The 13,483-nt window shown below is 44.1% G+C and overlaps 1 protein-coding gene across 1 annotated transcript in view; it reads left to right on the plus strand.

The window, feature by feature from the left end:
- The first annotated feature begins 8,669 nt into the window (after window positions 1–8,669).
- LOC125487298 (elongation factor 1-gamma-like) overlaps window positions 8,670–13,483 on the plus strand; it is a 42,450-nt gene continuing 37,636 nt past the window's right edge. Inside the window, exons 1-2 of the mRNA XM_048618291.1 lie at window positions 8,670–8,817; window positions 12,387–12,530. Of these exons, the coding sequence (XP_048474248.1) occupies window positions 8,806–8,817; window positions 12,387–12,530 (156 nt within the window). The 5' untranslated portion in view covers window positions 8,670–8,805. The remainder of the gene's footprint in view (window positions 8,818–12,386; window positions 12,531–13,483) is intronic.

Consider the following 13,483-nt stretch of genomic DNA (forward strand, 5'->3'; position numbering starts at 1 on the left):
CCCCGTGGGTCCAAGGGTTCCTCTTCGCTCCTGTGACCATGGGGCCTCCTGCGTCATTTTACCTATGGCCCCATTCCTGATGCTTTCCAGGTCCAGTCACATCACGACACCATATATTTGTCCTATAGATTTGGGAGTGAAAAGAACTCACCAATGACTTCAGTCATGTGATAATTTTAAGTATCTCCAAGAAGGGAGATGTATTTTTCTCTTGTTCATAGCAGGGAAAATCCGAATTCTCATTCTCCTGAATAATCTACTTCCTCTGCCTGAGGAAATCTTCCCCGAGGCCCAGTGAGGAATTTCTGACATGATCTTTGCTACCACAAAATTCCAAGAAAAAATGTTGAGAGCAATACCAGAAACTCTGATTCATCGACCTGACCAAAGCAACTGACTTAGTAAATTGCAAGGTTCTGTGGATTGTGCTCCAGGGATTGGGATGTCCAAGATACTTTACAATTCAATAACTGCTTCATGATGATGTGCCTGCAACTGTTTTAAGGGAGATCTGAAACAGATGCCTTCAAAATGTGGACTGGGGCTAAACAAGGCTGTGCAATAGCCCTCATAATATTTCAAGTTCCCTAACAATGGTTATTCACCTCAAAGGTTAACTGCTCTCTAGCGTGAGTACTGTCAAGATAAACTCAAATGTCCATCATTGTTGTGCTAAAACTAAACTGACCACCACAAGGCATACATGATGACCACATACGGGAAGTAAACAATTAAGAAGGCAAATGATATGATGGCCTGTATTACAAGAGGATTTGAGAATTGGAGTAAAGAGGTCTTAGACAATTATACGGAATCCTGATGAGAACAAGCCTGGCGTATTCTATGCAGTTTGCCTAAGGAAAGATAAACTTGACATAGAGGGAGTGCAATGAAGGTTCACCAAACTACTTTTTAGGAAGGAAGATTAAATAGACCAACGCTATATTCTCTGGAGTTTAGAAGAGTGAGAGGTGATCTCAAAATTTTTATTGGAATTATCAAAAGTAGATGTAGGAAGGAGATTTCCACTGGCTGGGGGTGGGGATGGGAGTGGTCTAGAACAAGGGGCACGCCATTGAGCACTAAGATGAGGTAGAATTTCTTCACCCAGAGGGTGGTGAATCTTTGGAATTCTCTACCTCAGATTCTTCTGTTTTGTTATAAGTTTGAAAGCCATGTTATTCCATTTATGAGAAATTATGGCATTCTTGTGCAGCTGATTATAATACTGGACAAATCAGATTCCAGAATGAAACGTGGCTTGATCAGCCATAAGTTTAATTTTTGCAATTTGGCCACTATGGTAGTCAGTCACAGAGAGACTGCCGACGTACTTTAAACAAAATAACATCAAAGTTACGCACAAAAAATCCCACAGATTAGAATAGAATCCCTATAGTGCAGATAGAGGCCATTTGGCCCATCAAGTCTGCATCCACCCTCCGAACAGCACACCCCATCCCTGTAACCCCACATGTATTGTGGCAAATCCACCTGGCCTGCACATCTCTTGACACTACACGGGAAATTAGCATCCACCTAACCTGCACATCTTTGGACTGTGGGTGGAAACCCATGCAGATATGGGGAGAATGTGCAAACTCCACACAGACAGTCACCAGATACTGGAATCGAACCCATGTCCCTAGCACTATGAGGCAGCAGTGCTGAACTACTGTGCCACCGTGCCACCCACTTTATACTATGTATTTATTACTTTACACTATACAATTATTTGAAAGGCACTTATAACAAATATCAGCAATAAAGATTCAACCCTCAACAACAACCTTACAAATGCTCAAACCTCAGTGAAGGGCCAGTAAAGTTTCTCATTCAGTCGGCATGGCTGCACTTGATTTCCTTCCGGCAAACCTATGCATTTTCTCAATGCTATCTTCTTTAGCTAATGTCACTTCATAAGATGCTTAAATGAACTGCCCAAACAGGTCACTCCATTTTTTCTCAGCCCAAACCGCCTTGGAGGCTCCTAAACTGTACTGCTGATATTGCAGGCCTCTTACTCTCTGAATGACCTGCTTCTTTCTCTGAAAGAAACCTTCCCACTCACTGAGAGATAGCAGGAACTGCCGATGCTGGAGTCTGAGGTAACAAGGTGTGGAGCTGGATGAACACAGCAGGCCAGGCAGCACCAGAGGAGCAGGAAAGCCGCCATTTTGGGTCTGGACCCTTCCTCAGAAAAATGCAGGTGTGGGAGAGGGAGGCTCTGAGCTGGGGTAGGCTTGATTGTAGGGCCAGGAGATGCTGGCACATTGCTGCTATGCAGGTCCAGACCCGAAACGTCGGCTTTCCTGCTCCTCTGGTGCTACCTGGCCTGCTGTGTTCATCCAGCTCCACGCTTTGTTACCTTCCCACTCACTGACCTTTTGAAGATTCTGCTTTTCTAAAATAGCCCTTGCCTGTCTCTGCCACTTTGCATCATAGTAAACCTTGCTGCTTGGCAAATGTACCTTTTCTTTCTCTCTCTTTGTTTTTAAAGCTTTTAATTATTCACTCAAGGTTTTTTTAAAGCTTAATTCAAGTGCATGTAAACAGGCTTTCCAGACGGAGGAACCACTCCCAGAACTCAAAAGCTAAATTAAAATTGAGGGCTGAAGCTTACGTTTTTTTGACTAAATGTCAGTTGTGTTGAGATTTTCTGGAAGGTTTTTCGCCATGAAGCCTAGTAAGATTTCTTACCTCATTAACTACCCACTCTGCCCAAAGGTATTTCTCTCATCCGATTCCATCTTGCTATGCACCATTCCGAGAACAGTGGATATTCACAGGAAGACCAGCATTCCTTACTCCTGCACTATATTTGAAAAGGTTGCTATGTACTTGGATCAGCACTGGCTTTGCGAAGCTGTCCTGCTCAGTGATGAACAGTCATTCAGAAGATGTCGGAGAAGATGGTGCCATGATTCTCCTGTGGTGGAAAGAGTGGTGCAGAAGGGGAGAGGGACGTCCTCATCTCAGAGGATGCCATATCACTAGCACCTGGGAGCCTAGTCCGAGGTCATGACCCACATTAGTGCAGTCTCCATGGGGCAGAGGAACTGCAAGCAGTGCTGTAGGAAGGCCAATGACCTGTGCTCTACCAGTATAAATGCCACATTCTGCTCTCTGCTGCCTCACAAATACTCTATCTCTGCTACTGCACCCACCTCCCACCAAAGCTCATGCTCTACCAATCTCACGATTGCCTGCAATGTCTTCCTTCACTTTGCATTCACACACACCCCTGCCAAACTCCCAAACCACTAACCCTGAAAGGCCTTTGTGCTGAATACTAAATCCCTCAGAATGCCTCACTGCCTTTCAACAACGTCAACAGCACTAACAACTGCACCACTTACCGCTATCTCACTCAATCCCTCCAGTTCTCTCATTCCAGGAGAAGACAGCCCATGACAGGGCAGAGTTGAAAGGCTGCCCGACATCAGGCTCCTCGCAAGGTGAGAATCCTGCCCCTTGCAGGGGAATACTAGAATTCTTCCTGTGGGAATGCAGAGACATCCACTTCATGTCATCCAAGTGAATATCACTCTTCATTCCATCACAATTCTCACAGTCAGCATCATTCATTGCACACCACTTCTAACCATTGACTGCAAGACCATCTCTCCCATGTGTCTTGTGAGTATTAATGGGATGTCCACTATCTCAATGGAGAAATGACTGGTTCTGTCAGAAAACACCCCCTCGATCTCTGATTTGATTTGATTTGATTTATTATTGTCACTGTACCGAGATACAATGAAAAGCATTGTTTTGTGTGCTAGCCAGATAAATCATACCTTATTTATCAGGCTAATAGAACAGAATGCAGAATATAATGTTATAGCTACACAGAAGGTGCAGAGAAAGATCAACTCCAATATATGAGAGGTGCATTTGTAAGTCTAATAACAATGGGAAAGACACTGTGCTTGAATCTGCTGGTACGTGTTTCCAAATTTTGTATCTTCTGCCCGATGGAAGAGGGTGGAAAAGAGTACAACCAGGGTGCGGCGGGGGGGGAGTGGGTGGTCATTGATTGTGTTGGCTACTTTCATGAGATCAAGAATACCACAGTCTAAGAGGAAGCATTGGCAATGCTGCCTCCTACACCTCCTACCAGCTCAGAACTGAAACACTGGTGAGAATATCAGGCTTAGAAAGTTTGAGAAACAAGTTTATGAGCACCTCAGCTCTTCAGCTTGTCAACAAATGACCCAGACTGCTGGCACTTGGGGGACTGTTGGAGACCAGGAACCTGCTCAGCCCCAGTCAGCAGAGAATTCTGTAGAGACTTCGTTCAGATGTACATAGAGGAACAGGAATGGCAGACTGGTATGTGGAACACATTGGTCCCTCAAGACTAAAGGCATGGCAACAGGGGGATGGAGAACCTGGCACGCACTCCAGGTGCCCCTTCTTCACAGGAGACAGGGTGTTGCCACATAGCTAGAGGAGGAACCCCATATGGTAGCTCCTGAGAAGTCTCCTCTCAGGCTACTCCAGAGATGGCAGGATCCATCCTACCTAAACTCCAAACCCAATTCTTGGAAGTTGAAGCCAAGGACAGTCCACCAGCCTCTGACAAGAAGATTCTCAGCAGGGTCGAGGCTATCCAAATGCCTCTGGCCCTGCCCCAACAAATATCCAGGGCTAATGGGTTCCACTGGCTCCACCCAGATGTGGAACCAGGGACAACACTAAGACATACAGGGAGGAAAAGAACACCCTTCTGAGGGCACTTTGGTGGCACAGGTGACAGCGCACTGTGTATGAGCATCATGTTCATTTAAATTTGATTGGTTTTGTACTACAATTGTTTGGTTGGACTATCTGTGAGCTCTGAGTGTAAGTGTACCAGCATAAGGCCTACTTTCCTGTCCACCAACGATGTGCCACGATCAATGTCTGTGTTGAGAGCCTGCTGCAGCCTATGGAAGCAAGATGAACAAGGTGTAAACAGGACTAAGGGCCAAGTGACACTATTGCCCCTTTACTAAAACATCCATATTCTTTTCGTGGCCTCTCTGTTCAAAAATGTTGGTATGCATGAGATGGTCAGCGATATCTAGGGTAGGGAGATGCACAGCACACAGGGAGTCAATACATTAGGATCGTCCAGGGGAGCCCCCAGGGTCTGTATGTAATGTTGTTTCTCCTTAAAGGGTCTCCCACCAGTGTATTTTACAGCCTATTCCCTCACACTTATCCCACCCAATCTGGGTGTGGTCAGAACCATTTTCTTTCCATTGAAATTTAGCATGTTGGAAGGTGACAGACAATGCTCTTTGTGTCTGAGGCCCAAACATCCATGTCTCCAATCTGATATTCCTTCCTGTGAATCCGATAGCATTCACATCTTTCTACGTCCCCAAACAACACATGTACACGAGCCTTCACCTGCCCACCTTCCCTGCAGTCTCCAGCCGCTGGCATATGAGATGTACATGCCAGCTGCGGACATATGCTGTCCTCCCCTTGAAGCCAGGGTGCTCTTGACTATGCACAGACCCTCCCCTCACAATTACCTTAGTCGCATCCATGCTTTACCATATCCCCTCTTACAAATACAGTTACCCCCTTTCACAATTGTCATTCCCCCTTCCCTAGACTTCAACACCCAATCCCAATGAATAGGTTTCTGAGTCTCCTCCCTTGGCAGTGACCTCCCTTGTCCTCCACCTTTCTCCTTAGTTTCCCAATGGACTGACTGTTGCCCACTGCCTTTCGTGACGCAGCTGGATCCCTGGTTGATGCCTGTACATCTCCCTCAAACTGACTACAACGGAGCTACTGTGGATTTACCATGACTCACTCCCTGGACTGCACAGGCATGGACCCCCAGACCGAGATCCACCCAAGTGGATCCCTAACTGTGGCTAATCCCCTGGTCTGCTACTGGAAGACTGTTCCTTGACTTGCTGTGCCAGGATCCACTGATTGACGAGTGTCCCCATGGACTTTAGTGAGAACCATACCACTAAGACTATGAGACATGGCTGATTGCTTGCTGCATGGGCATACTGTTTCTAGGGCACATGGTGCAGCTGTGAGATTGACATAGCACGCTCCTGTACAGCAAAATGTGTATTCCCTTTGACTGAGAACTGCTGCCAACAAGGCAAGCTGCCTGAAACTAAAACAGAAATTTCTAGAGGATCTCAGGAAATCTCGCAGCATCTGTGGAGAGAAAGCAGAGTTAACATTTTGAGTCCAATTGACCCTTCCTCAGAGCAGCCTGGTTGTATGACTGTGCTGATTGGCAAAGCAAGGCAAGGATGTTGTGAACAGCCAGGTAGGTGACAAGTGAGCGAGCGCTATGATAACAAGCCAGCAGCCCTATGAATGAACGAATGAATGATTTTACTGTCATGTGTATTTTACAGTGACAGAAACAGTAAAATACAGTGAAAAGCTTTCCCACTGTCACCATGATCTGGTGCCATTTTGAATAATTTTAAGAATAGGCAAAAGATAGAAAGATATAGCTTAAAGAGAGTCCATCAGTCCTAAGCCAGCTCATCATCAATGACACCTGTGCCACTATCCCTCCTCCACCGCCTCGCCGCTGTCTACCCAGGACCCAAACAACATTGAAGTCCCCACACATCAGGTGCCATCTTTCGCCACTGGGCCGATTCTCCTCTGCCATTGTCTCGCCACTGACTGCGCAGGACCCGGCAACGTCAGAGTCGCACCTCTCGCCACTGGGCCCAGCTCATCACGGTCACTGCCACCTCTTTGCCACCACCAGTACTGGACCCAACCAACAATTAAGTTGCCCATCCTCAGGTGCCATCTTTCGCCATTGGGCCTACCTTGCCAATGTCACCTCCACCGATGTAGCAGCAGCTGGTTCCAATGCCAGATCCCGTGCTCGCCCCAATAAAGTAAGTATTGGCTCACTTACCACTGCCACGAGGTCCGCACTAGGCTCACGTGTTGCTGCCACAAGTTAGGATTCAGCCATTTTGCCATAGGTCTAGAGTCACACAGAGGCCAGACCAGGTAGGTATGACAGATTTCCTTCCTAATGGTCAGTAGGAAACTAGTTGGGTTTTTGGCATAATCCAAGGGATTGTCACGCAAGGCAAATTGGGAATTTACCCACAGACAAATTTGTAGAATCAATCCTCCAGCTATCTGGAGGGAATTCATTAAACTGGCAACATGATCAGGTGGAATTTTATGCAGCATTTTGCAATAATTGCATGATTTCTGAGGAGATCAGAGCCATTGGCTTCATTGTATTCACATAAGTCTAATTTCTCAGCACTCTGTCTATTTTTGTACATCCTTTCTACATCCTCTTCAAAGCCTTCATGTTCTAGAAAATATGATGTACAGAATTGGAAATAATATTCCAGTTATGCTGAAAGCCATATTTTATAAAGGCTCACCATAATGTCTTTTATTTTCTACTTTATGCCTCTGCAGAAAACCCAGGTTCCTGTATGCCTTTTAAACCCGCTCTGCCAGCTTCAGCAATTTGTATGCACATATCCCATAACTTGTCCCCACACCCCACTATTTGAAAGGAAAGAGCATAAGTCTGTAAGTACTCTTGTAACTAATATCTCTCAGCCACCTTCATTGACATTGTGGTCATTAGCACAATGAAGCTTATGAGACCTTATGATGTACAAATTGGCTGCTGAGTTTCCACCACTTCAAAAGTACCACATTGGCTTTAAAGTGCTTTGGGATGCCCAGTGTTTCCAACAGATGCTATATACAGTCAGAGTCATATAGCATGGAAACAGACCCTTTAGTCCAACTTGTCCATGCTGATCAGTTTTCCCAAACTAAACTATTCCTATTTGCCTGTGTTTGGCCCATATCCTCCTAAAGCATTCTTTTCTTGGACCTGTCCAAATGTCTTTTAAATATTGTAACTGTACCTGCATCCTCCAGATGCTGATGTGAGTCCAGGTATCAAAAGACTTCTTTCACTGGTAGGATGCCCAAAGTGACCAATTATGTCAAGTGGTCTAGTTATATAGGTCTAAAGTGAGCCAGGTTTGAACCCGATTTCAAACTGTGGTGCAGTTACTACATCTACCTTCAAGTCAGAAGATTGTGGCTTCAAGTTCCAATTGAGAGATTTAAAATCTAGGTTAACACTCCAGAAAAGCACTGAAGCTGTGCTGCACTGTTGGAGGAGCTGCTGCCTGATTGAAGTTTTAAACTGTAAATCTTGCCCATCCTCCTCCAATGAAGCATGAGAGTTCTTCTGCTCTCATAGTCAAAATAACATTTACCACTCAACCAATACTAGTATACAGAAGAAGAGTCATACCAGGCTCAAAACCTTAACTCTTGTTTCTCTCTCTATACTGATGCTGCCAGACCTGGTGCGTTTCACTGACATTCTCTGTTCGTTTGGTAAATAGAACAGCTGGCCATTTATTTCCTTGCTGTTGGGATCTCGTTGTGCTCAGACATCTACTATTACAACGATGTTTCCAAAGGTTTAATGCATCCAGGTTATGAAAGTGTTATAGTTAAATGAAAATTACTGATTTTCTTTCATAAGGCCAAACAAATTGGATTGTGATGCACGCAGGGCCAAAGTGAGTCTCCCTTAAACCCCACCCCCCTCACCTTTGTAACAGCTGTCCCTTTAAATTCAAACAACGCTAAGTGGGGATATTTAAGTTGCACAGTAACGCTCACCTGCAGCAAATAAAAGAAACGGAATGATTGTTTCTGTCTACACTGACCTTTAGAGACTCCTAGTTTGCAGGGTTTGGGAGACAGGGCTGTAGTTCGCTCCGAGCTGCTTGGCGGGAGTGGGATTGCGTGATGGCGGCGATGGTGAGTGAGGTTCTGTACAATCCGTTTGAAATCTCTGTCATCCGAGCCGATGGTTCACCGAAAGTTAGCTGGTCCTATTCTTCTCGGTTCCTGCTGCCGATATTTGCGGACTTCGGCCCGTCTTTCAATATTTCTCCCCTTTCCGATTGCGCTCTGTTGGAGGGGTATTTGGTTGTCATGGTTTTTAGGGCCTTCTCCCTGCCAGGAGCATGTGGTAATCCAGCTCCAATTCCCTGAGGTAACAGAAATACTACACATTAGATGTCTTCTCAGGATTTATAACTCTGATGATTGAACTATCTGCTGTATTCTGACACTGCTTGAGGTATTTACTTTGGACCATGTGAGAGAGCCTTATGAACTAGGTGAGGGCTTGATGGTCTACCTTGCTTTAGACTGAGAGGTTTATTGTTCATTTCTTTTTCCACCCTCTGCACTACAGGGTAGAAGTTAATAGTGTATCTCATGAAATGTAAAACAAGAGCCTCAATATTAGACTGCCAGCAAAATTTGTTTTTACCACACTTGACTTGGGAGATAGGGACACTCATGGCATGATGATCTGGCTGATTTTACAATAGTGGGCAGTATTGTATGAAGGCCATTTGGCCCATCAACTCTAATCTGCAGATTGGTTCAGCAATGAGTCCATGGTTGATTTTTCATCTCCACTTTATTGTGTTATTTGCCTCACTGTTGATTCCCTTACTGATCTAAAAAATCTGTCTTGCATCATTGAATATAATTAATAACACAGCCTTGACAGCCCTTGTTGGTGAAGGATTTCTTTTTTTTCCTCTTGGGCACAGTGAATATTTGTCTTAAGTGGTTAAGGTTATTCCCCTTTGGTCATGAACTCACTTTTTGAGGAGAAACAACGTCTCTAACTACCTTATCAAGCTGCCTAAGAATCTTTGTATATTTCACTAAGGTTGCCCTTAATTCTTCTGAACTGAATACACTGCCAAGCTGCTCAATATCTCCTCAGCACAGTCTTTCCATACGTGGTATCAGCCTACTGAGTTTTCTCTGGCTGCCTCCAATATTAATATGCCTTTCCTTAGATAAGGGGACCAAATTCTGTGCTCCATTTTGTTTGCTTCAAAGGAAACAGTTAATTTTTCTTTCCTATTAGCTAATGAACTTGGATGCTTTCCATGATACCATACACGTAACCAAATTTAGACTATTTGGCTCATTGAGTCTGTTCAGTCAATCAAAAATGGCTATGTATCTCAACCCTATTCCCATGCCTTCTCCCTGTAATCCTTATCCCCTTGCCAATCAAGAACCTACCTATCTCTGCCTTATACAGACTCAATGACTTGGCTGCCATAGCCCTCTGTGGCAATGAGTTTTGTAAATTCACCACTTTTTTTTTCTGGCTGAAGAAATTCCTCCTCATTTCTGTTCTAAAGGATCGTCCCTTCACTCTGAGGCTGTGCCCTCTGGTTTCCTAGTAGAAGGAAACATTTTCTCCAAATCCACTCTATCCAGGCCCCTCCATATTCTGGAAGTTTCAATGTGATTTCCCCCTCTCATCCTTCTAAACTCCATGGAGTACAGACTGAGTCCTCGACTGCCCCTCCTGAGAAGCCCTTCAATCCCTAGCATCATTCTTGTTAGCCTCCTCTGGACCCCTCTCCAGTGCCAGCACATCCTTCCTTAGTCAGATATTGGGCCCAAAACTGCTCACAGTATTTCAAATGTGGTTTGACCAGAGCCTTATACAGCCTTAGCAATACATTTCTATGCCTGCTTTCTAGCCCTCTCAAAATGAATGCTGACATTGCATTCATCTTCCAAACTGCCAACTGAACTTAACAGAATCCTGAACTAGGACTCCCAAGTCCCTTTGAGCTTCAGATTTTAGACATCTTTCCCTGTTTAGAAAATAGTCTATTCCTCTTTCCTTCCTACCAAAGTGCATAACATCACTTTGCCACATCATATTCTGTCTGCTAGTTCTTTACCCTCTGCTTTTCTTTGTGTCATCTGTAAACTTGGCGACAGCGCCCTCAGTTCTTTATCCAGATTGTTAATGCATAACGTGAATAGTTGTCCTAACACTAACCCCTGCTGAACTTCACTAATCACTGGCTGTCATCCTGAAAAAGACCCTTTATCTTCATTCAGTGTCTCCTGCCAGTCACCCAGTCCTCTACCCATGCCAGTACTTTGACTCTAAGGCCATGAGCTTTTATCTTTAATTAACAACCCCCTGTGTAGTACCAGGTCAAAGTCCTTCTCAAAATCTGAACAGATCACGTCCACAGGCTCTCTTTTGTCTAACTTGCTTGTTACCATCTTAAACAATTCTAACAGACTATCAGACATGATGTCCCCTTGACAAAGCTGTGCTGATTCAGATAACATAATGTGGAGCTGGAGGAACACAGCAGGCCAGGCAGCATAAGAGGAGCAGGAAAGCTGATGTTTCGGGTCGGGACCCAACTCAGTCCTGTTTACCGTGCACTTTGAAGTGCTCTGTAATCCCATCGTTAATGATGGACTCTAAAATATTACCAATGACCTAAGTCAGGCTAATTAGCCAACAATTTCCTATCTCCTATCTTCTCTCTCCTTCCCTTCTTAAACTTAGTCTGCAGAAAGCTACAGTATAGATTTTCTCCATTTTAAGTAATATTTAGCTCCTGTATTCTTCCTGCCAGTGCATGATCTCACATTTTCCCTCATCTGCCAAGTTTTTGCTCACTCACTTAACCTCTCTTCCTCTATAGCCTTTTGTCAGCCTCACTACTTGCCTTCCTGCTTATTTTTGTCATCTGCAAACTTGGCAATTTACTTCAATCATCCAAGTCATTAATATTTATTGTAAATAATCGTGGCCCAGCACTGATCCCTGTTGCTCTCCACTCCTTTTGCCATTCCTGAAAATGCTCCCTTTATCCCAAATCTGACTACTATTAGTTGGCCAATCCTCTATCCATGCTAATATTCCTCTAACACAATGGGCTGTAAAGGAGTCTTATGTACAATGTTATTGAATGCCTTAAGGTAATCTTTCTAAAAGAATTAATATCAAATTTACACTAGCCTCCCCAAATTTGATGCAACAGTCTTGAGTGGCGAACTTGGCAGCCTTGCATGAGGTTCTGATGGGGACAGATGTATCATCTCTGGCTTTTGACATGAGCAACTAATTATAGTTGTTGTTGTCATGCAGTAATCTTCATCTTTATGACGTGTGGTGTTCAGCCTTTAGTGATTTATCTTTTCTACTGATAATTAGATGGGCCCTTTATCCTCGTTACATGCTGAGCTTTGGTGGCAATGAACTGTCTTAACCACAAGGTTAAGTGGTTGGTACCCAGAACCCAACATAGGTAATGATGGAAGTGTGACTCAATTCAGTACTTTACGGCTGTGCTCTTAGATGGGTGCGTAAGCTGACTGGGAGTATGGGGGTGGTTGGAAGTTACTTTTTGTGCAGTGAAACAACTTCAAAGTTGTTGATCCAATTGAAGTTGGTAAAATTTAGCCTAATGTGGTGTTCTCTACTTAAATAACTTGATTCTTTAGCTGTCTGATGGCTTCTTACTTTTCAGACTCTGTACACCCCCCCTGATTTTTGGAGGTGCTACCCGGTTCTGATTGCAGCTGAATACAGCAATGTGCCACTCACAGTGGTGTCCGGGGATCTAGAGCTCTGCTCCAAGACTGGATGTATGGGGTCGTACGCCTGTGGAAAGGTCAGTGAGTTGCTTGTTGTTTTGTTTGAGTTGGACTAAGTTTTTTTTTTTTTTTTTTTTTTTTTTATAAACTGTTAACTTTAATGATCAATTTTAATTGATTTTTTATCTTGATTTGTTCCCAGCCCCAATTGTTGTTTGTTTTTCAATAATTTCATGGTTATTATTTTGTGTTCTTACACCACAGATTCTGGTTCTGCCCCTAATACAAACTGTTCTAGCTGGTGTGATATTTTTAATCAACCTGTTCAGAAATGTTGTGACATGGAAGTGTGATATTGGTGCCATCACAGAAACGTGGTTGAGGGAAGGCCTGGACTGGTAACTCGATATTCTCGGGTATAGGATCTTTAGGTGAGACAGAGGGTGTAAACAAAAAAGTGGGTGGTGCAGCACCATTAATTATGCTGTCAATTACAGCAATAAGGAGATGATGTCTTGGTCCTCAAGTGAGGCTTTGTGCGTAGAACTTAGGAATGTTGAGTGGGCAATTACTTTACTAGGAATGTATTATAGGCCCCCAAAGAGTCAGCGGGAAATAGAGGAGCAAATATGTAGACTGTTCACAGGAGTGTGCAAAAGTCATAATTGTGTAATTGAGGGAATTTCAACTTTCTTAACATGAAATTGGGATAGTCCTAGTGTTAACAGTTTGGAGGGGGGTGGATTTCTTAATGTATCCAGGGGAGTTCTTTGTATCAATATGTAGAAGGCCCAACAAGGGACGGTGCAGTGCTGGATCTCTTTCTGGGGAAAGAAGCTGGACAAGTGCTCGATTGTGGCAGTGAGGAAACATTTAGGTGGTTATTGACCACTGTACAGTTCAAATTCTTTTTGGAGAAGCAAAAGATGGCTTTGGATTGGGGTAGGTGGATTTTATTAGAATAAAGCAGGATCTGGCTACAGTAGGCTGGGAACAGCTCCAACATCTGAGCAATGGGGCGGGGGGGGGG

This window comes from Rhincodon typus, chromosome 39, assembly GCF_021869965.1.
Source record: "Rhincodon typus isolate 14 chromosome 39, sRhiTyp1.1, whole genome shotgun sequence".
NCBI lineage: Eukaryota > Metazoa > Chordata > Chondrichthyes > Orectolobiformes > Rhincodontidae > Rhincodon > Rhincodon typus.